Source organism: Moschus berezovskii, chromosome 6, assembly GCF_049115385.1.
Source record: "Moschus berezovskii isolate FMDL1 chromosome 6, NW_MosBer_1.0, whole genome shotgun sequence".
Classification (NCBI taxonomy): Eukaryota; Metazoa; Chordata; class Mammalia; order Artiodactyla; family Moschidae; genus Moschus; species Moschus berezovskii.
Genome location: NC_142465.1, coordinates 115,534,995 through 115,555,616, shown reverse-complemented (window position 1 = coordinate 115,555,616; position 20,622 = coordinate 115,534,995). Strand labels below are relative to the sequence as shown.

General features: G+C 58.7%; 2 protein-coding genes across 12 annotated transcripts in view; one reads left to right on the top strand and one right to left on the bottom strand.

The window, feature by feature from the left end:
- Nucleotides 1-6,927, top strand: part of MRTFA (myocardin related transcription factor A) — a 179,978-nt gene extending 173,051 nt beyond the window's left edge. For all 3 annotated transcript variants that reach the window (XM_088837506.1, XM_055396440.2, XM_055396439.2), the window contains 5 exons: nucleotides 327-1,541; nucleotides 1,920-2,015; nucleotides 2,389-2,541; nucleotides 2,808-2,868; nucleotides 5,520-6,927. In XM_088837506.1, the coding sequence (XP_088693632.1) occupies nucleotides 327-1,541; nucleotides 1,920-2,015; nucleotides 2,389-2,541; nucleotides 2,808-2,868; nucleotides 5,520-6,022 (2,028 nt within the window). In that variant the 3' untranslated portion in view covers nucleotides 6,023-6,927. The remainder of the gene's footprint in view (nucleotides 1-326; nucleotides 1,542-1,919; nucleotides 2,016-2,388; nucleotides 2,542-2,807; nucleotides 2,869-5,519) is intronic.
- Nucleotides 6,928-7,100: 173 nt separating this feature from the next.
- SGSM3 (small G protein signaling modulator 3) overlaps nucleotides 7,101-20,622 on the bottom strand; it is a 37,378-nt gene continuing 23,856 nt past the window's right edge. Inside the window, exons 2-23 of one of the 9 annotated variants that reach the window (XM_088837511.1) lie at nucleotides 20,219-20,316; nucleotides 15,424-15,535; nucleotides 14,835-14,920; nucleotides 14,432-14,498; nucleotides 12,961-13,157; nucleotides 12,781-12,888; nucleotides 12,108-12,251; nucleotides 11,696-11,891; nucleotides 11,315-11,460; nucleotides 10,860-11,084; nucleotides 10,333-10,387; nucleotides 10,053-10,180; nucleotides 9,802-9,957; nucleotides 9,622-9,676; nucleotides 9,392-9,441; nucleotides 9,083-9,235; nucleotides 8,901-8,971; nucleotides 8,717-8,765; nucleotides 8,556-8,641; nucleotides 7,926-7,958; nucleotides 7,780-7,840; nucleotides 7,353-7,568 (exon numbers count right to left, since the gene is read on the bottom strand). In XM_088837511.1, coding sequence (XP_088693637.1) covers nucleotides 7,488-7,568; nucleotides 7,780-7,840; nucleotides 7,926-7,958; nucleotides 8,556-8,641; nucleotides 8,717-8,765; nucleotides 8,901-8,971; nucleotides 9,083-9,235; nucleotides 9,392-9,441; nucleotides 9,622-9,676; nucleotides 9,802-9,957; nucleotides 10,053-10,180; nucleotides 10,333-10,387; nucleotides 10,860-11,084; nucleotides 11,315-11,460; nucleotides 11,696-11,891; nucleotides 12,108-12,251; nucleotides 12,781-12,888; nucleotides 12,961-13,157; nucleotides 14,432-14,498; nucleotides 14,835-14,920; nucleotides 15,424-15,430 — 2,154 coding nt within the window. In that variant the 5' untranslated portion in view covers nucleotides 15,431-15,535; nucleotides 20,219-20,316 and the 3' untranslated portion in view covers nucleotides 7,353-7,487. Of the gene's footprint in view, nucleotides 7,569-7,779; nucleotides 7,841-7,925; nucleotides 8,049-8,555; nucleotides 8,642-8,716; nucleotides 8,766-8,900; nucleotides 8,972-9,082; nucleotides 9,236-9,391; nucleotides 9,442-9,621; nucleotides 9,677-9,801; nucleotides 9,958-10,052; nucleotides 10,181-10,332; nucleotides 10,388-10,859; nucleotides 11,085-11,314; nucleotides 11,461-11,695; nucleotides 11,892-12,107; nucleotides 12,355-12,780; nucleotides 12,889-12,960; nucleotides 13,158-14,431; nucleotides 14,499-14,834; nucleotides 14,921-15,423; nucleotides 15,536-20,218; nucleotides 20,317-20,622 lie in introns of those variants that run through there. The other 8 variants (XM_055396441.2, XM_055396445.2, XM_088837507.1 and 5 more) reach the window with 8 other exon arrangements.

The window sequence follows — 20,622 nt, the reverse complement described above, 5'->3', positions numbered from 1 at the left end:
CCCACCATGACATCACCAGTATGACCCCCAAGGAGTCATTTCACTGTCCTGAGCTCAATTTTGTCGTCTGTAAGATAAGTGAGTTCACTCAAGTGTTGGTTGAGCACAGGCTGGGGCTGGAGACGACTGAGGACATGTCCTGCCCAGCCAAGGGGTGAGGACAGGGAGGAGGGGCAGCAGAAGCAGGCCTCTTCCTCCAGGGTGTGGGAGGGTGGGGGCTTGATGTGTCTGAAGTGGCCGGTGGGGCCCAGACAGACGAGGCCCAGTGTATGGAAGCTGGTCTTGCTCTCCACCCCCTGGCGGCCCTGACTCCTGTGCTCTCGCAGGTGGCAGAGCTGAAGCAGGAGCTGAAGTTGCGGTCACTGCCCGTCTCGGGCACCAAGACAGACCTGATTGAACGCCTGCGTGCCTACCAGGAGCAGGTCACCCCTGCCAGCCCCGGAGCGCCCAAGGCCCCTGTCACCTCCCTCCTGCCCAAGGCAGGCGAGGTGGTGGTCGCCTTCCCCACTGCCCGGCTCAGCGCGGGGCCTGCCCTGGTGGCAGCGGGCCTGGCCCCGGCCGAGGTGGTGGTGGCCACGGTGGCCAGCAACGGTGTCGTGAAATTCGGCAGCACGGGCTCCACGCCCCCTGTGTCTCCCACCCCCTCAGAGCGGTCGCTGCTCAGCACAGGCGACGAGAACTCCACACCAGGGGACAGCTTTGGCGAGATGGTAACGTCCCCGGTGACCCAGCTCACGCTGCAGGCCTCGCCGCTGCAGGTCCTTGTGAAGGAGGAGGGCCCCCGCCCTGGGGCCTGCTGCCGGAGCCCGGGGGCGCGGGCCGAGCTAGAGGGCCGGGACAAGGACCAGATGCTGCAGGAGAAGGACAAGCAGATTGAGGAGCTGACGCGCATGCTCCGGCAGAAGCAGCAGCTGGTGGAGTGGCTCAGGCTGCAGCTGGAGCAGGAGAAGCGGGCCCAGCAGCCGGCCCTGACCCCCGCCCCACTCGCCCTGGGCCCCGCGGTGAAGCAGGAGAACAGCCTGGCTAGCTGCCAGCTCAGCTGGCGGCCCCCGGGCCCCGAACTCCCCTTCAGCCCCAACCTTGCGGCCCCTGCCGCCCCCCATGCAGACGCCCGCGCCCTGGTGTCCCCGGCCGTGGTGGTGAAGCAGGAGGCCGTGGGGCCCGAGCCTGAGCCGGCCCCGGCCTTGGTCACTCTGGGCCCCGCGGTGAAGCAGGAGAACAGCTTCACCAGCTGCCAGCTGAGCCGGCAGTCCCCAGGCCCCGAGCTGCCCTTTAGCCCCAGCCTTGCGGCCCCCACTGCCCCCAACGCAGACACGTGTGCCCTCGCGCCCCCGGTCATGGTGGTGAAGCAGGAAGCCGTGCCGCCCGAGCCTGAACCGGCCCCGGCCCCCCAGCTGCTGCTTGGCCCACAGGGCGCCAGCCTCGTCAAGGGGGTCACACCGCCCCCGCTCCTCACTGACTCCGCAGGGACCCATCTTGTCCTCACCGTGACCAAGAAGAACACAGACAGCCCCGGCCTGGCCGGTGGGAGCCCCCAGCAGGTACCTGGGGCAGGGGGTGCAGGACCCGCTGGAGGGTGAGAGGGCATTCAGTGACAGCGCCCCGTTCACGGGCGTCCCCCAGGGGGCAGGTTGCACTCATGTCCGTTTCAGCCCTCCCAAACGAGGTCTGCCCACCCGAGGTCACCCCCGCGGGGCTGAGACTTGGGGAGGTTGGGGCCCCTGTGTGGGACCCCCAGCCTTGCAGGTGGAGCTGGGAGGGCCTGCCCCCGCCCTGGCCCTTAGTGTCAGAGCTTGTCTGTGGCTAGCGGGGGACTCTGGAGCAGCCTCACCAGGCGGGCCACTCCTGCCCCTGCTGCAGGATGGGGTACGCCTGGGGGCGGGGGGCGTCTGACGGGAGCCTCACCCTCCTCCCCTCAGAGAGGCCAGCTGTCCCCCACCAAGGTGACGCTGGCAGCTGGCTCCCTGCTGCTGCGGCCCTCACAGCCCAGACCCTCCATTCAACCTGGTCCAAAGGTGAGCTTGCTTTAGGCTTTGTGTGGCCTCAGTCCTGCAGGGCTTAGGGGGTGGGGGCGGTGACAGGACCTGGGGACTTGGGAAGGGCCCTGGGCCCTGAGCAGAAGTTCCGGGGAAGGGTGGAGCGGTCAGCTTGGAGCCCCTGCCTGTGCCCTGGGACCGCAGGGAGCCATTCGTCCTTGGCAGGATCCGAGGTCGGGGCTGCCCCCATCCTGTATGGCTTCTTCCCTGGGGATGTCCACGAAGCTCCCCGAGAGCGCGTACAGCCGCACCACCTGCTGGCCTAGGCGGAGGTGGACACTCCTCGCCTTCCCTGCCTGGTGTGGTTCCCAGGCTTCTGCCCTCAGCCGGCCATGGTTCTGTCCTCCTTCAGCCCCTGTCCCAGCCTGAGTCTCCAGCTCCCGGCCCCCCAGCCCACATGGACCTGGAGCCCCCACCCCAGCCCCTGTTTGGGACCCCCGCTTCTCAGCCGAAGAAGGAACCACCTGGCTACGAGGAAGCCTTGAGCCAGCAGCCCAGGCCGCAGGTAAAGAGGGTGGCCGGGGGCCCGCGGGGTGGGTGGTCACAGTCCCCCGGGTCTTGTGGGAGGGGGGCTGGCCGGAGCCAGCCTTCTGGGTCAGAGAGGCCTTGGAAGAGGGGGGGTGTCGGGGCAGGAGAGAGGGTGGGCTGCAGGAGCCTGGGCGCAGCCCACCGGGGCCTGACTGCTGGCTCAGGGCCGGGAGGGTCTGTGCCCTAAGCCAGGCTGGGGCTTCCTGTTGTAGGTCTTCATCTTTTTCCACTCTTGGCCCACAGGAAAATGGTTCGTCGAGCCAGCAGATGGATGACCTGTTTGACATTCTGATTCAGAGTGGAGGTAAAGTTCAGGCCCCACGCTGCCTCTCCCCTGCCCTCCTGTCTGCCCTGGTGTCTCTAGCCTGGGCTTGGGTGATTGGGTTTGGTTTGGTTCTTCACACAATGCCTGGCGGGCCTGGTAAGTACTTAGGAGGCAGCAGCGTGTGAGACGCGTCCCAGAAGCTGGGCAGGGCCCCCCGTGGGGGTGCATCTTCAACACATGCTTGTTTCATCCTGAGCTGCTGCACCGCGTGACTGGCGCTATGCCCTCAGGCCAGGGTGAGGCAGTGAGTGAGACACCCACCTCTGCGCGGTTTGCAGCCTATTGTGGGGAGGAGATGGAGGAATAAAATAAATTGTCCTACGTTGGAGTGTCAGAAAGAGCAGGGGCGGCAAGGGCCCCAGGTGCGAGGGGTGGTCGGGTCGCTGGGCAGGTGCTGTTCAGCGCTGCAGGGCAGACTGGAGCGGGTGTGGATGGTCCGGAGGCTTGGGGGCGCTGGGCAGAGACCCGGGGACCCTGGGTGACAATGGGAGCCATAGCACAGCTTCGCATGAAGGGTGGCTCCTCTGGAAGGGCAGACGGGAGGCTGGTGATCCAGGAGAGAAAGGTGTGAGGGGGTCACGGGAAGGCTGAGTCCAGGGGTGTCTGCAGAGCACCAGTTCAATTTCCTGTGGCTTAGTTAGGTGTGTGGCCAGAGGACACGGCTGCTGGGAGCGCAGTGTTAGCAGCGTGAGCGCCCGGGGGCACGGGTGCCTCAGTCCCTAGACTGAATGGAGGCCAGGCCGGGGGAGGTCTGGGCTGAAGGCAGGAGTCGGAGGGTTGCTGGTGTCCTGACGGAACTCGGAGAGGTGAGGTTGGGTGTGCAGAGAGGAGGAAGTGGCGGGGCGGGGGGTCAAACTGCTGAGGCTGACCAGTGGGCGGAGGGGGAGCTGCACCCTTGAGAGGGTCAAGGCCCAGGGCCGCTGAGGGCTGCTCAGGAAAAGTGAGGATCAAGACCTGGCCCTGGACCGTGTCGTGGTGGCGGCTGGTGACCTCAGCCCGGACAGTGGGTCAGCGGCCAGAGCCTGCTTGAAGCCGGTTGGAGAAGCTGGGGCTGTGGGAGACAGCGGGTCTAGGCTGCTCTGTGCAGGGGGTCCCCCGCAAAGGGGTGGGTGTGGAAAGGAGGAGCATTTGCCTGCTGGTGGGACAAGCTGGTGGTCTGCAGGTGAAGGAGACCCCCAGGGCGTGCTTGTGTGGGCAGGGAAACAGGCAGTTTCTCTCCTGAGGGATTTAATTGTGTCAGTAGGAAGAGCAAGAGCTCACAAGCTTGGACACTTTAAAGTGGTGGATTTTACCTCAATTACAAAGAAATCGAGGTCACTGGTTTTGATCTCAGGGAGACTCCCCAGATTGCAGGGTCTGCAGTGGGGGCCCGATGTGCGTTTCTAATAAAGGTGGGTGGTGCTGAGGCTCCGGGAGGCAGGGCTGCCAGAAGAGGGGCTGTGGGATGCCGAGAGGAAGAGACGGCAGAGGAGGAAGCTGGGGCTGTTTGCCCCCAGAGGGCCTCAGAGCCGCGGTGGAGGGCTCAGCAGGTGGGGGGCGGCAGTGCTGCGCAGGCATTCGAGCTGAGGGAGAGGGAGGTGGGGAACGGGGCTGGGCGTCTGGCGCTCGGCTGGGACAGGCCCTAGAGGGCCAGGGGGCAAGCCTGGTTTCTGCATTTTTTTTTTTTTTTATTGTGGTAAAATATACATGACACGGTTTTCCATTGTAATCATCTTTGAAAGGTGCAAACTCAGCAGCATTGAGTTCGTTTACATCGTTGTGCAGCCATCACTGCCACCTGTTCTAGGACTCTTGCATCGTCCCGTGCTGACACCGTCACCTTCACACACCAACTCCCTGTCCCCCCTGCTTTTCTGCTTCCTGTCTCTGTGAATTGACTGTTCGGAACGTGTGTGAGTGCAGTCATACGCTGTTTCTCCTTTTGTTTCTGGCTGGCTTCACTTAGCATGATATCCTCAAGGTTATTGCGTGTTGTAGCTTTTACCCGAATTTCTTTTGGGTACGTACCTAGAAGTGGAACTGCAGGAGTGTTTTCCACACAACTGCACTATTTTCCTTCGTACCAGCCACTCACAAGGGTTCCAGTTGGTCCACATCCTTACCAACACTTGTCTTCAAATTTTTGTCTTTCCCTGATGATTACTAGTGTTGAGCATCTCTTCATGTGCTTACAGGCCACCTGTGTATATTCTTGTGGAGAAATGTCTTGAGTTCTTTGTCCATTTTCCAGTTGGGTTTTGAGTTCTACGAGTTATTCTGGATATCAGTCACTTACCCAGATACACGGTTTGCAAACGTTTTCTCCCATTCCATGGCTTGTCTTTTCACTTATTTTTACTTTTTTGAAGTATAGTTGCTGTATGGTCTTTTCATTCTCAATTGTGATCTTTGATGTATGAAGTTTTGAATTTTTATGTAGGGCCAGTTTATTTTTTCTTTGCCTATGCCTTTGATGTTACAGCCAAGAAAACACTACTGACTTCAGTGTCACGAAGACGTTCCCTTTTCTTCTTTTATCGTTTTCACTCCTAAATCTAGATCTTTGACCCATATGTGCTGTAAGGGGAAGCTCCAATTGCAGGTCACACTCAGGCTGGCTTCTGACGCCCCTTTGCTTTCTCAATTGGCAGAGATCTCAGCGGATTTCAAGGAGCCAGGGAAAGAGAAGGCGCCCCCAACAGCAGCCTGCGACTTGCCCCTGGCCGCCCAGCCCTCACCCGCAGCCGAGCTCCCTCAGGCCGCCCCGCCGCCATCGGGCTCACCGGCCCTGCCTGGGCGCCTGGAGGACTTTCTGGAGAGCAGCACAGGGCTGCCCCTGCTGACTGGTGGGCACGAGGGGCCGGAGCCCCTCTCCCTCATCGACGATCTCCACAGCCAGATGCTGAGCAGCTCCGCCATCCTGGACCACCCTGCATCCCCCATGGACACTTCGGAATTGCACTTTGCGCCTGAGCCCAGCAGTGTGGGCCTGGACTTGGCCGACGGGCACCTGGACAGCATGGACTGGCTGGAGCTGTCGTCAGGCGGGCCGGTGCTCAGCCTGGCCCCGCTTAGCACCACGGCCCCCAGCCTTTTCTCCACGGACTTCCTCGACGGCCACGACTTGCAGCTGCACTGGGACTCCTGCTTGTAGCTCCGGGGAGTGGGAGGGCTAGAGGCCCTGAGAAGTCTGGGGCACCTGGCACTTTGCAGCCCCATCCCGCCCCTCCGTGAGGCTGGAAGTCCTGACAATCACAGGCCCTGCCTGCTCCATGGAGGCCAGAGCAGGCCCCCACACGCCTGCCTCGGGCTCATGAGGGAGGCGGCGCTGGGTCCCACCCCGGGCTCGGGGGTCTGCACGGGCCGGGCTTGTATTTGACCTCCTTCTGTGAGGTTAGGGTGTACTTGCCGGCTGCAGTCTGCTCAGGAGGCGAGGCCCGGGGCTGAGGCAGAGCCGGGGCAGCGTGCCCTCCTTTCCCCTCTTCCCCCGAGGGGGCGTGGGCTGGGCCTCTACCTCACCATCCTCGCGGCACCAACACCAGTGTCCCAGCTTCCCGGGAGGGGCTCCCTGCATCTTAGTGTCTTGGTGTAGCGCAGCCGTGGAGTGGTTGGTGGCAGGCGTTTTCTGTACAGGTGTACATACCTCTCTATTGTATCGCCATACATACACACATATCTGGGGGGGTGGATGTGGCTGCCCCGCCTTCTGCACACAGCAGGGCCTGGAGACCACCGTGCTCAGGGCTGGACACGGCTTTCCGCGGCCCCGCCCATCACTTTTGTTTGCCGTGTAGCCACCTCCCACAGCCTGTACCCCACCCTCCTGCTTCCTGTTCCTTATCAGTGCCACAAGGGCGGGGTGCTTCCTGCCCACATTCCGTCTGCTGCCTCACTGCAGCCACCACAGCCTGGGGACGGCGGGGGAGCCCGAGGTGGCCCTCAGGCTCTGGCCGCCGCCTCCTGCCCGTCAAGGTCATCCACAGGGGACGAAGGGTGGAGTCACCAAAACCAGAGGTGGGACAGCTGTGTGACCTTTTTAAAATAAAAACAAAAACAATTCTTGCTGGTCCATCTCGTTCAATCCACTTTAGACGAGATGTGGGCGGTATGGGGTCCCAGGTGTCCACGCTGTGACCCTGACCCCGCTTCCCAGCCCTGGCTGTACATTCCGGACCATCCCAGGTAGAGCAGAGCCTGGACCTGGGGCCCTGGCTGGATGGGAGGCGGGGAGGTGCTTTCTCAAAGACAAGAGTTTATTTATAAATCATGGAGGCCCAGGAGCTTTCAGCCACCCCCACCCTCTTCCTGAGCAAAACCTGACAGCACAGAGCTGGCGCTCCGCCTCCTCATGAGGTTTTTGGTCGGCACTGTGGAGCTGGGCTCAGGGCCTCTGTAAAGACGCCGGCAAGACAGGGCCCTCCCCCAGCCCCAGGGGGACCCGGCAAAGCTGGGCACCCCTCCTGTTCCTGCCACCCTCTGCCCTCCACTGCCACTCTGGAGCGTGTCCTCCCCTCGACCCTGCAGCTTGGAGCTGGCCCGGGCTGGCCATTCTCTCCTTGCTTTGTGGGGAGCGGGGGTGGGGGGGCGCCTGGGTGAGACAGGGCCCCTAGAGGAGCGCGTCACCCGTCGATGTCCCAGCTGAAGAGGTGGTGCTTCACCAGCATGTCCTGGACGCCCTCCTTCAGGGGCTTCTTCTCCTCCTGCACGAGACAGCCCTCCTGTCACGGCTACTGAGCACATGGCGAGGCAGCCAGGTGGCAGGGCCAGGGCAGTCCTCACAGGCAGCGCCAGCACTCAGGGCCCCCCCGAGGCCTCGGTCACCTGGAAACGCTTGGGGGAGGCGGCCCCCCGCATGGATCCTGGCCTGCCCCACCTGCCACAGCCCCCTGGGAGGCAGGCCCCACCGCCCACCTCTCTCTTTGCAGGAAGCTCCCAGTCCTGGGAAAGGCTGAAAGCGAAGCAGCAGAGGACCCTGGAAGGCGAAGGGGGGCTGTCAGACACCGGCAGGGCTCAGCCCACCCCCTGGCTGGGCCTACAGGAGCCCAGGGCCTCCTCACCGCAGCTCGCACTTGATCTGGACCCAGCCGGGGCTGCGCAGGAAGGACCAGGGCTGGTACCACTTCTCCACAGTCGGCAGGCTGGAGCAGAGCACCTCCAGCCACAGGTGCAGCACCTGCTCGCTGGGGGCAGGGAGGGCACCTGCTCGGAGGCCCGTGCCCCCCGGTCCCCTCACCGCGCCTCCTGCGTCTGAGGCTCCATCACCACCTCCCTCAGCCCTGCTGATCACTCAGCTAGTGCCGCCCCTGCTCGCTGGCCAGCAGGCCCACGGCGTGCTCTGAGCTCATCTCGGGGACCCCCGGCCCCCAGTCAGCGCAGCCTGGACGCCGCCCCTCTGCCTGGTGGCAAGTCCAGAAACCCCACACTCAGCCTGGTCTGCCTGAGGCTGGTGTCCCTCAGCCTGCAGCCAGGTCCCTGGTGAGCCCTGACCGCTCACCTCACTGAACCAGTGCTTCATGAGCCCCAGTGCCCCTCCCTGCCAACTGGTGGCTGGTCTCACACCGCAGGACGACCTTTGGAGCCACCCTGGCCGCCGCCCACCTCAGCCCCGCTGTCTGCCCTGCTCAGCCCTGCCCCCCATGGGGGCACGCGCACACACATACCCCGCTCACGGGGGCGCACACACTCACTTGAGCCCCACGCAGATGAGGGAGCGGAGCTTCACATCCATTTGTGCGTGTGCGGCGTTGTGGGTCACGTTAACGGACTGCACAGCCTGGGAGGCACAGCGGTCACTCAGCTGTCCCCAGCTGCCCACCCTAGAGACAGGTCCACCTGCGGCCTCCCTTACCCGGTAGAGCAGCTCCTCTGGGGTCAGGACTTTGCCATCTTCGTCCAACCTAAGGGGGGACCAGAGCTGCCCGCACTGCCCTGGTGGGCTTGGGCCACGCACCCCCTCCACCCCCGGCCCCAGGCTGCCAGGAGGGTGGCCTGCAGGAGGGCGGCCCTGCAGGAAGATGCAGGCGCCAGGTTACCTGTACGTCTTGCACAGCACCAGGCGTGAGTACACGGAGTCGAAGTCTCTCTCAACCTCCCGGCCTGCTGCCTGGTGGGTGCAGTGAGTGTCAGGGACCAGAGGGTAGATACCAGATCAGAGCCACAGAGTCCGGCTGAGCAGGTCACCTCCCCACCAGCTCCACAGGGTCTGGACACTCACCTCCTCGATGAACAGCCAGGGGTGGCAGGCGCCCCCAAGCAGTGAAGGCTTCTTCAGTCCGTGTTCAAACAGGGCCTTGAGGGCCGGGCAGAGGGTCCCTCGCACGAGGTCTGTGACCCCCTCCGTCACAGCATCATCCCCCGCGATGGAGTACTGAGGGGGGAGGATGGGGTCTGAGGGCCCCAGCCAGCCCCTCCCCATCCTCACAAGCGCTCCACATGCCCGGGGATACAGCCTGGGGCCAGGAGGGCGCCAGCCCTGGGGCAGAAGGGGCATGGCCCCTGGGGACGGCCCACCTCGCACGCTCACCTCCTTGCTCCGCTCATCCAGGACTTCCACAAACTTGGCTGGAAACCAGCCTGCGGGAGAAGCAGAGCCCGTGAGGTGCGCGGCTCTGCGTCCTGAGGCCTCCCGCCCACCACGGGGCTGAGGACACAGGGCGACACAGACACTGAGCAAGACCAGCGCCGCCGCAGCTTCATGGCCTGGCCCACGCCACCCCCCGGCCCGGCATGACATGGACCAGATGGAGGCCTCACCTCTCAGGCCGTTCAGCTCGCCCACCCAGCAGTGCTCGTCCTTCTGAGAGACGATCTGCCAAGGAAAAGCGTGGGAAGCTTGGCTCCTGCTGCCCAGCCTTGTCCTGGGTCGGAGCTCTGGCCAGGCAAGGGCTTGGCCACCCCACCCGCTGCCAAGGGCAGGTGCCGCTCCCCACACACCGTGATGATGTCGTTCTTGCGGAAGCCTAGCTCGTCGTCGTCATGGCGCTCGAAGTCCAGCAGGGCCTTGGCCCGGCGCGGGTGGCTGCGCGAGCAGGCTGCGTAGTTCTCGTGGTCCCGCTGGTGGCTCTCCATGCTATAGTCCGGGGTCAGCTCCTGCTGGGGCGGCACAAAGGCCACCGCTCAGGACAGGGCCAGGGAAACGGGGCCCTGGTCAAGCTCTGCACCCGGGGCTGGGCCCCGAGACTCACCACATTGCAGTTCTTGGGGTCTGTGCACTGGAAGTGGCGGGCCACACGCAGGATGGCTTCCCGAAGGTCGGCCACCAGCTCCGTCTGCTTGATGTTCTTGGCCTTCATGGCCTCCAGGTCGTCCTCCCCTGCGAGGCCCAGAGACCAATGGCAGCCGTGGCTGCGCCCCATCCCGACTCCAAGGAAGCACAGAGTCCACATGGGGTGTGAGTCTGATGGCCCCCGTCGCCCCACTTTCAGAGCCCAGCCCAGCACCTGGCTGCCTGCACAGAGCTCTCACCGAAGAGCAGCGATGTGATGCCGGACTTCCTCCGCTGAGTCCTGCGGCGGACCACCTGTGGGCACGAAGTCAGGTCAGCAGGGCCAGGCACCCAGCACCTAGACCACCTGTGGGCACAAAGTCAGGTCAACGGGGCCGGGCACCCAGAACCCAGACCACCTTTGGGCACGAAGTCAGGTCAGCGGGGCCGGGCACCCAGAACCCAGACCACCTCTGGGCACGAAGTCAGGTCAGCGGGGCTGGGCACCCAGCACCCAGATGGCGCCCCAGCACAGGGGGCAGCGAGCAGAGCCCTCCCGCATGAGGCCCCGCCGGCACCTCACTCACGCTGCCTTCTCTGATGTGGCCTCTGAGGCCAGCTCTGAGGGTCATATCAAGCCTGGGTCTATCCTTCGCCCGAACAGGGTAGCTCTTAGCAGAGACATGCCAAGGCCAAAGCTGTGGTCCCTCCACAGCAGTGGTCCAGCCAGGCTGGGCCCTGGGAGCTGAGGGGCAGAGGTGAGCAGGGCTTCCTCCCCGACACCCACCTGAGAGAGGCTGGCGGTGGCATTGGCGCCCAGGAGCTGGCCCTGGTCAGCCAGGAGGTAGGCCAGGTGCTTGCGGCGCTGGGTCTCCACAGCCACGGTGGTGAGCGAGCCCGCCAGCCGCATGGCCTCCGCCAGCAGCAGGTCCGCATCCTCCAGCTGCGACGGGATGTCTGACAGCGTGTTGAAGATGGAGGCCGAGTTCTCCGACTGGATCAGCTCGTCCTCCTGGGCCGGGCGAAGGGCGGGTGTCACCGCCTGGCAGACCCCAGCCACCGGGGTGACTTCCCTGCATGGTCAAGCTGAGCACAAGGAGGCGCTGCCCCTGAGAGACACCCCCTACCCGCGATGGGCCGATGATCAGGCCGCAGGAGGCCAGACCTGGACCGGAGAAGGCAGAGGGTGGGCCCCACGGGGCTGCCAGGGAGCCGCCTCTGACGCTGGGGCTGGGTCGTCACCTTGAGGCGCAGCATGCCCAGCGTGGCCTGGAACAGCACCAGGGAGCCCTCGTAGAAAAACAGGTCCCAGAGGCGCAGCAGCAGGCGGATGTGCACCACGCTGGCGAAGGCCGTGAGGAACCAGTGCAGCGTGATGAGCGACAGCTCTGCGGGCACATGGCGGGGGCCAGGGGTGGTGAGTGCGGGGCCACCAGAGAGGGGCACCCCCTCCAAGGCCCGTGAGCCATGGAGGAGGTGGGGGCGTCAGAGAGCAAGAGAGCAGCACAGGTGGGCATGCCCCCTTCCTCCTCCTAAGCTGCCACGTCCTGAGGCCTCAGACCCGCGGCACCTTCGCCCGACTGGGACCCCGGGACCTAGAGCAGAGGCGGGTCGGGCCCTCACCAATGTCGTGCTCCTGGAGCAGCCTGTCCAGGCGAGGCAGGTACTGGACGATGAGGTGCCGTAGGACGCGCTGGTCAGTCTGCACGCCCAGCAGGGTGGTGCTGAAGTAGGAGGCGGGGAGCAGGTCCTCGATGATGGCGCACATCATCCAGAAGGCGTCGTCCTCCTCCAGGAAGAGCAGGAGGCAGGCAGCCACCTGGCAGGGCAGGGGGACGAGGGGCATCTACCCAGGTCTCCACACACCCTCAGGGGAACCCATCAGAGTAAGGCGGCCTCTGTGGGGGTCACGCCACAGACCATGTGCCCACCTCAGGCACCTGCCGGCTCTCTCCCTCCTCTGGACACCCCCGCCACCCTCTCCTCCCCGCCTCCCACCCCGATGGTGAGGTGGGCCGCCCTGGGCTGTGCTTACCATGCCCGTGCCCTGGCAGTAGCCGATCTCCGGGTAGAGCCAGGCCAGTGCTCGGAGCACCCTGCGTAGGCGGGGCACCCCCACGCCACTCACGTGGGCGAAGCAGGCATTGCTGGGCATGGTGCGGAGCAGGTCCTTCTCGATCTGCCGGCAGCCCGCCCACAACAAGAGCCCGTGAGGCGCAGCTGCAGCGGCACAGCCTCCGCACCCCTGACACCGAGACCCCTGGGGAGGAGGCCAGGGACCCCTGTGTGGGGCAAACCTCAGGTTGGCTTCTCTCCCAGGAAGCGGGGTCCTCAGGCTGTGGGTCAAAGTTAACCCTCCTCCCTGGGGATCAGAGCCCAGCTGGTGTGCAGCTGAGGCCACGTGATCCACCAGGACTTTCTCAACAAAACTACAGAAGCCTGGGGCTTGAGCCAGAGCTATGGAATGAGAATCTCTGGGAAGAAGGCTGGAAAACTGCATTTAAAGTCTCCAGGGGACCCTAATATGCACCGGGTATGGTGACCTTTCTGACTGTCCCCCCAACCGCGAGAGGAACCAAGGGAGAAGCTGGCTCCAGGCACAGGTGTAGCGGTGAAAGGGCTACTCAGGGCCGCCTCCTGGCCGCTGAGCTCTCCTGGGCCACCCCGAGGGGCTTCCCCACCACTCCTTGTCCCCCACAGGGCCTCACCTGCTTGGCGGCAATGGTCTCATCATTGGAGCTGTTCTTCACGATCTCTCGGTAGGACAGCTCGGAGTTCCTCTTTTTCTGCAGGGCCCCGGACAGCCGCATCCACAGCTGAGGAGGTGGCACAGCACTCAGTCCCCGTGGGGCCCCGATCCCTGTGGCCTCCGCGGGCCCGCGCCTCACCTGTGGCCTCATGCTGTGGGGGACCCCGGCCAGCACCAGGGAGCGGAGCTTCTCCGAGCGGGGCAGGGAGACGGCAATCTTGTCCCAGGTGAGGTCACCCACGTCATGGTTGTGGGTGAACTCCAGGTGGGCCTGCCAGCGCAGCCTCTGGGGGGGGTCCTCCAGCAGCTGGCCGGAATAGGGGGTGCCATCTGTATCTGTGGGGAGGGGGAACAGCGACCCCGCTGTCTGTGCTCCAAGAGCAGAGGGCTGGGCTCGGGGTCCACTGCCCAGATCTCACCGCCGAAACCCAGGACCCCCTTTCCAGCCACTTCGCTGGCACCCTGAACGGCAAATCTGCACTCTTCACTGTCTCCCCCAAACCAGACCCATGAGCTCGCCATCCCTGCTCCCCAGGTGTTCACCCTCCTGCCCTGAAAATCCTGTTGCCCTCGTCTTTGTCGAGGATCAATAAACAAACATCTAAACACTGTCCCCGTCAGGATACAGAATACTCCTCTCATACTAAAAAGTTCCCTGTGTTCCTCTCAGGCGCAGCTTTCGACTCACAAATACTGCCTATGAACCAGACAAGGAAGACTCGTCAGAACTGGAAATGGGCGTGACCTGCAGTTATCTGGTTGGTGGCAGGCCACCCTGAGTTCTGGCAGACGGCCTTGCAAGCGCCCATGTGGCGACCGACAGCAGCAAGCAGAGGGGATGTCCTGGGGTTTGCTTACAGAAGATTGGTCACAGATACACGATGACCAGCCCATTACAACGGGACAGTGCACGGTGGGAATTGCCTAGCGTCCACTACAGAAGACCGGTCATAAATACATGATGACCAGCCCAGTACAACAGGACAGTACACAGTCACAGAAAACATTCTTTAAAGAATCGTAACTGACAAGCAAAATGCCTGTGGAATAAGGTGAAGAGATATAACAATGTAAAAACACGTATATGATACCATCGTAGTTATGAAAGATACAGACGGATACTCACAAAGCCAGGAAAAAAACACACTGAAATGTCAGCAGTTATCTGCAGGTTGTAGGATTACGGGTTGATTTGTTTTAATCTTTACATTTTGATGTATTTTTAAAATTCTTTATAATGAACATTGCTTTTATTATCATATTATGATCAATAAAATTAATCTTAAAAACAAAAACAGGGAATTCCTGGTGGTCCAGTGGCTAGGACTTAGCACCTTCATTGCCAAGGGCCTAGGTTCAATCCCTGGTTGGGGAACTAAGATTCCACAAGCTGTGCAGAGTGGCAAAGAAAAAAGGGAACCTCGCCCCTTCCAAAACCAAAACTATCCTGGAGGACTCCGTATACTTGTAACAGCATCAGCTTTGTCCAGGATTCTAGAACATCGGGGTGAAACACCCAGAACTCGAGGCCACTGCAGTGTCATCGGTCACAGAGCTGGTGCTCCCCAGCAAGGACAGGGGCAGGTTACCCCCGAGGAGCTCAGTCTCACCTTCCTTGTCCACGCGGAACCCGAACTCGTCGTAGCAGAACTCCGGCTGCTCCACGGCCTCCTCCTTCTAGAGCCGGGGGTGAAAAGATCAGCACTCCTCCCAGCCTTCCCTGAAGCCTCCTGTGGTCATCTCTCAGCTACGGGGCCCACGACTCTCTCAAATTCTCCCCGCATTTTCCTTGTTTTACTCAGAGGTCAAAGATAATAAGGTCAAGGCAAGAAACACATTTTGTGTGTTTTCATGTCCCCATAAAACTGAGAGCAGAGGTCGTACTTTTTCTCCAACCTAAGGCTTGATTCACAGAGGATGTGGAGCTAAGAAGCTCTCTCTGGGACCCCATGTGAATACAGGAGAGCGCTACCCTCCCAGGACACCTGCTCCACGCTGCTGAGCCTGCTGTACCTGAGCGTACTTGGCCAGGATCTCCTGGGGCCACATGCTCGGAGTCAGGGCTGAGAAGGGGCCATTGGCAGAAGGTACGTGACTTCCTAAAAGCAGGGAAGACCAGGAATAGGAGACAAACATAATGCAGAGTATTCAGGGGGGAAATTCAAGTTGAGACACCCCCTCCTCCATCCCCACCCCCCATGCGCCACCATTAAAGGACTGGACCATCCAGAGTGGGATGGACGGGGGCGGGGAGAAAGCCAGCAACGTGCAACTTCTGGAGGAAGTTGCAGGAGACCAGAGGTGTGTTACCAGACGGAACCGGACCTCCTCCCGTGGCTCTCCTTCCACCTGTGTATGAGGACTGCAGGGAAGGGGAGGATAGGGACTCGGGGAAACTGAAGAGACAGTGGCAGTAATTCTCCCAGAGGCCTATCAGGACTTCCCCCTTCCTCTACCTCTGACCTGGACGGTCCATGTGACCCTTGAAGGTCCGTGGGAAACAAGCCTGCTTCCCTCCCACCGGGGAGGTCCTCTTGGGTAAGACTCCCTTCCCCCTGCAGGGCCTGTCACCCCATTTCCAAGCCAGGCCCCTGCTTCCCACCTGACATTGTGCGGAGAGGACAGGAGAATCTTCTGCAGATCCAGAATGGGGTTTCCTAGCCTAGTGTCTCAGAGCTGGGAGGCTCCTCAAGCGTCATCTGGTCCAGAAACATCTGCTTGGGCAGGAGTGCAAAGGGGAAAGTCATCTACCACAGCCCCTCTGCAGGGGGTCCTTTCTACACGTAGACTCAGATACACTGGTCCAGGGCGGTGGCAAGGTAAATGTTTGACAGGGAAGGAAAAGTCTTGAAAGAAAAAGTCTACTGTTCTCAACATTTCGTCCAAGAGGAAAACACTGTGAAGAAGCTATAAAACTGTTATTCTCAACAGCTCTGTGAGTCAAGAGGAGAGTCTGCTCAGTCCCTGCACTCTTAAGGCCGGAGAGGATCACACAGACAGACTTCTTGATGTTCTATGCTCAAGCAAACGTTCCTAAAACAGAAAACAAAAACCAGACACCACCAAAGCTTCCATGAACAGGTTCCTCCGAGATGAGTTTTTGAGGACTCACTTAGAACACGTCTGGGTCAGCACCTCCACTCATTGGACTCTGGCTTTTCCACTCCATCCACCACACTTTTCAGCACCTCACAGCTGGAAATCTATGAAGTTGCAATCTAACTAAATCTCCTGTTATAGTTTAAACCCTTGCCTCTCTCTTTTTGTCCTCTTAAAAAATGATTCAACAATAAAAAGACAAATAGGAGATCCAACCAGTCCATTCTGGAGGAGATCAATCCTGGGTGTTCATTGGAGGGACTGATGCTAAAGCTGAAACTCCAATACTTTGGCCACCTCATGCGACGAGTTGACTCACTGGAAAAGACTCTGATGCTGGGAGCGATTGGGGGTAGGAGGAGACGGGGACGACAGAGAATGAGGTGGCTGGATGGCATCACCGACTCGATGGACATGAGTTTGAGTGAACTCCGGGAGTTGGTGATGGACAGGGAGGCCTGGCATGCTGTGGTTCATGGGGTCGCTAAGAGTCGGACACGACTGAGCGACTGAACTGAACTGAGCCCAATTTTAAAAAATGGGCTTAAGATCTGAACAGACATTTCTCCAAAGAACAGATGTTAAGTAGCCAGTGAGCAGGTACAAAGATGTTCAACATCAGTAGTTACCAGGAAAACACACATCAAAACCACAGTGAGAGACCATGTCACACCCACGAGGATGGCTACAATCAAAAAGGCAAAGCTTAGTGTTGGTGAGGATGTGGCGAAACTGGAAGCCTCCTACACTGCTGGTGGGAATGTAAGATGGCGCAGCTGCTGTGGAAAGCACTCTGACACTCCTCAAAAGGTGAAATATAGGGTTACTATATGACTCCAGAATTCCACTCCTAGTTATTTACCCACAAGAAATTAAAACAAGTATCCACAGAAAACGGTACATGGAGGTTTACAGCAGAATCACTCATTCTAGCCAAAATGCAGAAACAACTCGTATGTCCAAGAACTGGTGAAGGGATATATGAAATGCATAGAACATCCACACAATGGAATAGCATTCAGCTGTAAAAAGGAATGAAGTGCTAATAATGCTATACCATAGGTGAATCTTAAAAACCGTATGCTCAGTTAAAGAAGCCAGTCACAAGAGGATGAATATTGGTATATTTCTGTTTAAAAGAAATACCCAGCAGAAGCAAATCCCCAGTCACAGAAAGTAGATTAGTGACTGCCAGGGGCTGGAGGAGAGGGGAAGGCAGTGACCACTGATGGGTGTGGGGTATCTATTAGTGGAAGTGAAAACTGGTCTGGAATTGGAGAGTGGTGATTAGCCACACAACAGTATGAAATATTCAAACCACCGAATTATTCACTTTAAAAGTAGTGAACTTTGTAGCATGTGATTTGTATCTCAATTTTAAAACAATAAATAATTAACCAAGGCATCAGCCAGCCCTCAGGGGCTTCCTCTCACTTTCTGACCTGCTCCTTTTAGAACTAGAAAGAACCTATCATCACCTACTTGAGCCTGAACAGAAATGCAGTTTCTCAGCCTTTTTCTGAATGAAGCCTTTTACTTCTAACCATGAAATGAAAGAAAGGTAACATAAACAGAAGGTAACCATGGAGGTGTGGCTGAGATCTTTTAGGACAAGTTGCCGTCTAGGTTTTGGAACCATATCCACCTAGCCCTAAACATCCTTCTGCCATTTTTCAGGTGACAGGAGCTCGAAGGTGACAGCTGTTGGCTTCATCTCCTCCCTGCTGTCTGCACAGAGTTCTGGGTAAACTTGAGGGGTCAGGTTGAGTGAGAAAGAAAAAAAAAGAAAGTCAAAGAACCACTTCAAGGGCACTGTGAGAAAACATCAGCCTATGGACCCTCTCGGAGAAGGCAATGGCAAGCCACTCCAGTACTCTTGCCTAAAAAATCCCATGGATGGAGGAGCCTGGTGGGCTGCAGTCCGTGGGGTCGCTACAGTTCGGACACGACTGAGCGACTTCACTTTCACTTTTCACTTTCACACATTGGAGAAGGAAATGGCAACCCACTCCAGTGTTCTTGCCTGGAGAATCCCAGGGATGGGGGAGCCTGGTGGGCTTCCGTCTGTGGGGTCACACAGAGTCGGACACGACTGAAGTGACTTAGCAGTAGCAGCATGGACCCTCTACTCCAGCATATGTTGAAAATTAGGCACATGAAAAAAATCTTAGTTCTCTGTAAAGACACACTTGCAAATCTGGGGCCAAAACTAGTCAGCCTGTCCCAAGGGCAGTTCAGCTGGGTCACCAGCCCCTCCTCCTGCCCAGACACAACCTAATTGGGCCATGTATGAGCTAAATGCTCATCATGATGGCCCACCTGGGAGGCAGCCCTCCTGCTTCCAGACAAGTCCTGCTGAGAAACAGATGGCAGAACCCACTTCCCTAATGGGCCAGCTGTCCTAGACCTGTCTGTCTGCTTTGCGAGAGGAAGACGTAATGTCTTCCTTCAGTGTGACAGGTATGTGGGGCCTGGTTTGAATCAGAATTCTGTGATGGATGGATCAAATATTTTTACATTAAACCTAGAAGTTCTTAAAATCATGTCAGCATTCATTCTCACAGCATATTTTGATGCAGATTATCTCCAGTCCTCACACATGAGAAACAAGCTGAGAGGAGAGCCACGTACAGTCTCCCAAATGGACCCTGATAGCCGTGTCCCCGGCACAGCACCCACTGAGAGGATGTCGGCTGGCCACCAGCTCAGCAGTGCTGGGGAAGAACCTCCGAGCTCGGCCACGCCGCTGCTGGCCTGGAGCCCTGGGCGAGCATGCTGCTGTGGCATCAGCCTTAGGAGGGCACGGCTTTCCAGCTCATCCTCTGCCACCTTCATGCAGGGCCAGACGGTGCTGCGGTTCAAGTGAAGACCTCTCTGGTCAGACAGATGTGGATTCACACCTGAGCTCTGTGGCTCCCCACTTATAACCCTGGGCACATTCACATCACTTATTCGAATCTCAGTTTTCTTCTCCACAGAAGAAAATAACAGTACCTACGTCCTGAAGTGGTTATGAGAATGGCGTGAGAAAACAAAGGGCCCTACTGCCCTGACACACAGCGAATGCTCAGGAAGCATCAGGCGATAAGCAGGAGTCCTCCTAACTTCCGGAAGGTTGCTGTTAATTACTGGACCCTCTACACTGAGGTTACTAAAGGCCAGATGGCAACTGCTGAAAACCATCCATTACAACCTCTAAAAACAACAACTTCCTACGGTTCAGTGTAACACATGCCAGTTGAGATCATCAGAAACACTTCTCCTCACCAATGCCTCAGAGGTAGTGAGCTGGCTGTTTCCTCCAGAAGGGCAGAGACATGCGGAGGAAGCGGGTGCTGTCTATGGAGGACGGAGCGGGCTGGGCAGACAGTTCTCAGCATGCAGCGCCCTTTCCCGACCTTGGCTTGCCCCTTGTTTGTTCAGTCACTCAGCAGTTACTGAGTGCTGCCATGAGCCAAGAACGGCTATCAGGGCTGAGATATAAAAATGAAAAACCCAAGTCCCCACAACTACATCACAACAGAGAATCAGACAATGAACACAGAAACAGCTGTTAGACGGTGCTACCTACAGTCCTCTGAAGCAAAAGGTACAGAAGTGCCAGGAGAAAGGGGCCATGTAGCTAACGTGATCAGAAAAAAGTTCTCTGAGGATTAGGTGACATCCAAGCAAAGACCCAAACAAAAGGAAGTGAGAGCCCAAGTCCTGTGGCTCCTGAGGCAAGGAAGATCCAGGCAGCAGGAGCAGCAGGGAGGGATGTGGCAGGAGGAAGCAGCTGTAGGGGACAGTCAGCTCAGGAGGGCCTTACAGTGCAACAGAGAACCAGATCTTATTCTCCTATGGGTTCTCAGCAGTGGTGAACCCCAATCTGACTCAGGATTTAAAAGTTCTCTCTGGCTGCTGTGCAGAGAAGACTGCAGGACAGGAGGTGGGGACGTGGTAGGAATGATGTTGGCTTTGCTATTGTGGGAACAGTGAGAACAGGCCAGACTCTGGATATATTTTAAAGACTCTCTGCAAATTATATATATAGGCCATTTCTCTCACCAACTGCCCCCGGGTCCCTGAGTTCCTAACAGGAGCTGGAAGTGATATCACTAATCTGGGCAGGCAGGTTTTTCCAGCTTCCGGTTGCTATGGAAACCTTCCTGCAAGCAACCATCTGGGAGCTGGCTGAAGCAGCCAGGTCACTAGTGGCCCTCCTGTTGTCACAGGGGTACTAAGAGGCAGAAACTTTTGAATAACAAAGAATATACTGGAAGCAGATTAAAACACGTACATGCAATTCTTAAAATTACCTTTTGATCCAGTAATGTTCTCCTGGAAACTTATCTTAAGGAGATAATTCAATAGAAGCAAAAAAGTATGTGCATGAAAAGGTCTCCTTCAGCATCATCTATACAACAAAAACATGAGAACAGTTTATACGTCAAATATCATGGGAATTAATAAGACCTGGGTATACTGACACTGTAAAATGTGACATAATCATTGCATATTCCAGTTACAGACTTCTGCTTCTGGCCGAGATGGAGATATAAGGAATTGGATTTACTTTCCCAACCTGAACAGCTAAAAAGCCAGAAAGATACATGAAACGATGGCTTCCAAACACTGGATGACAGGCCACACAGGACAGTGAAGCCGGGGAGAGACAGAACTGAGCTGAGCCCTGTGACTGCCTGTTACCACCTGGAGAGAG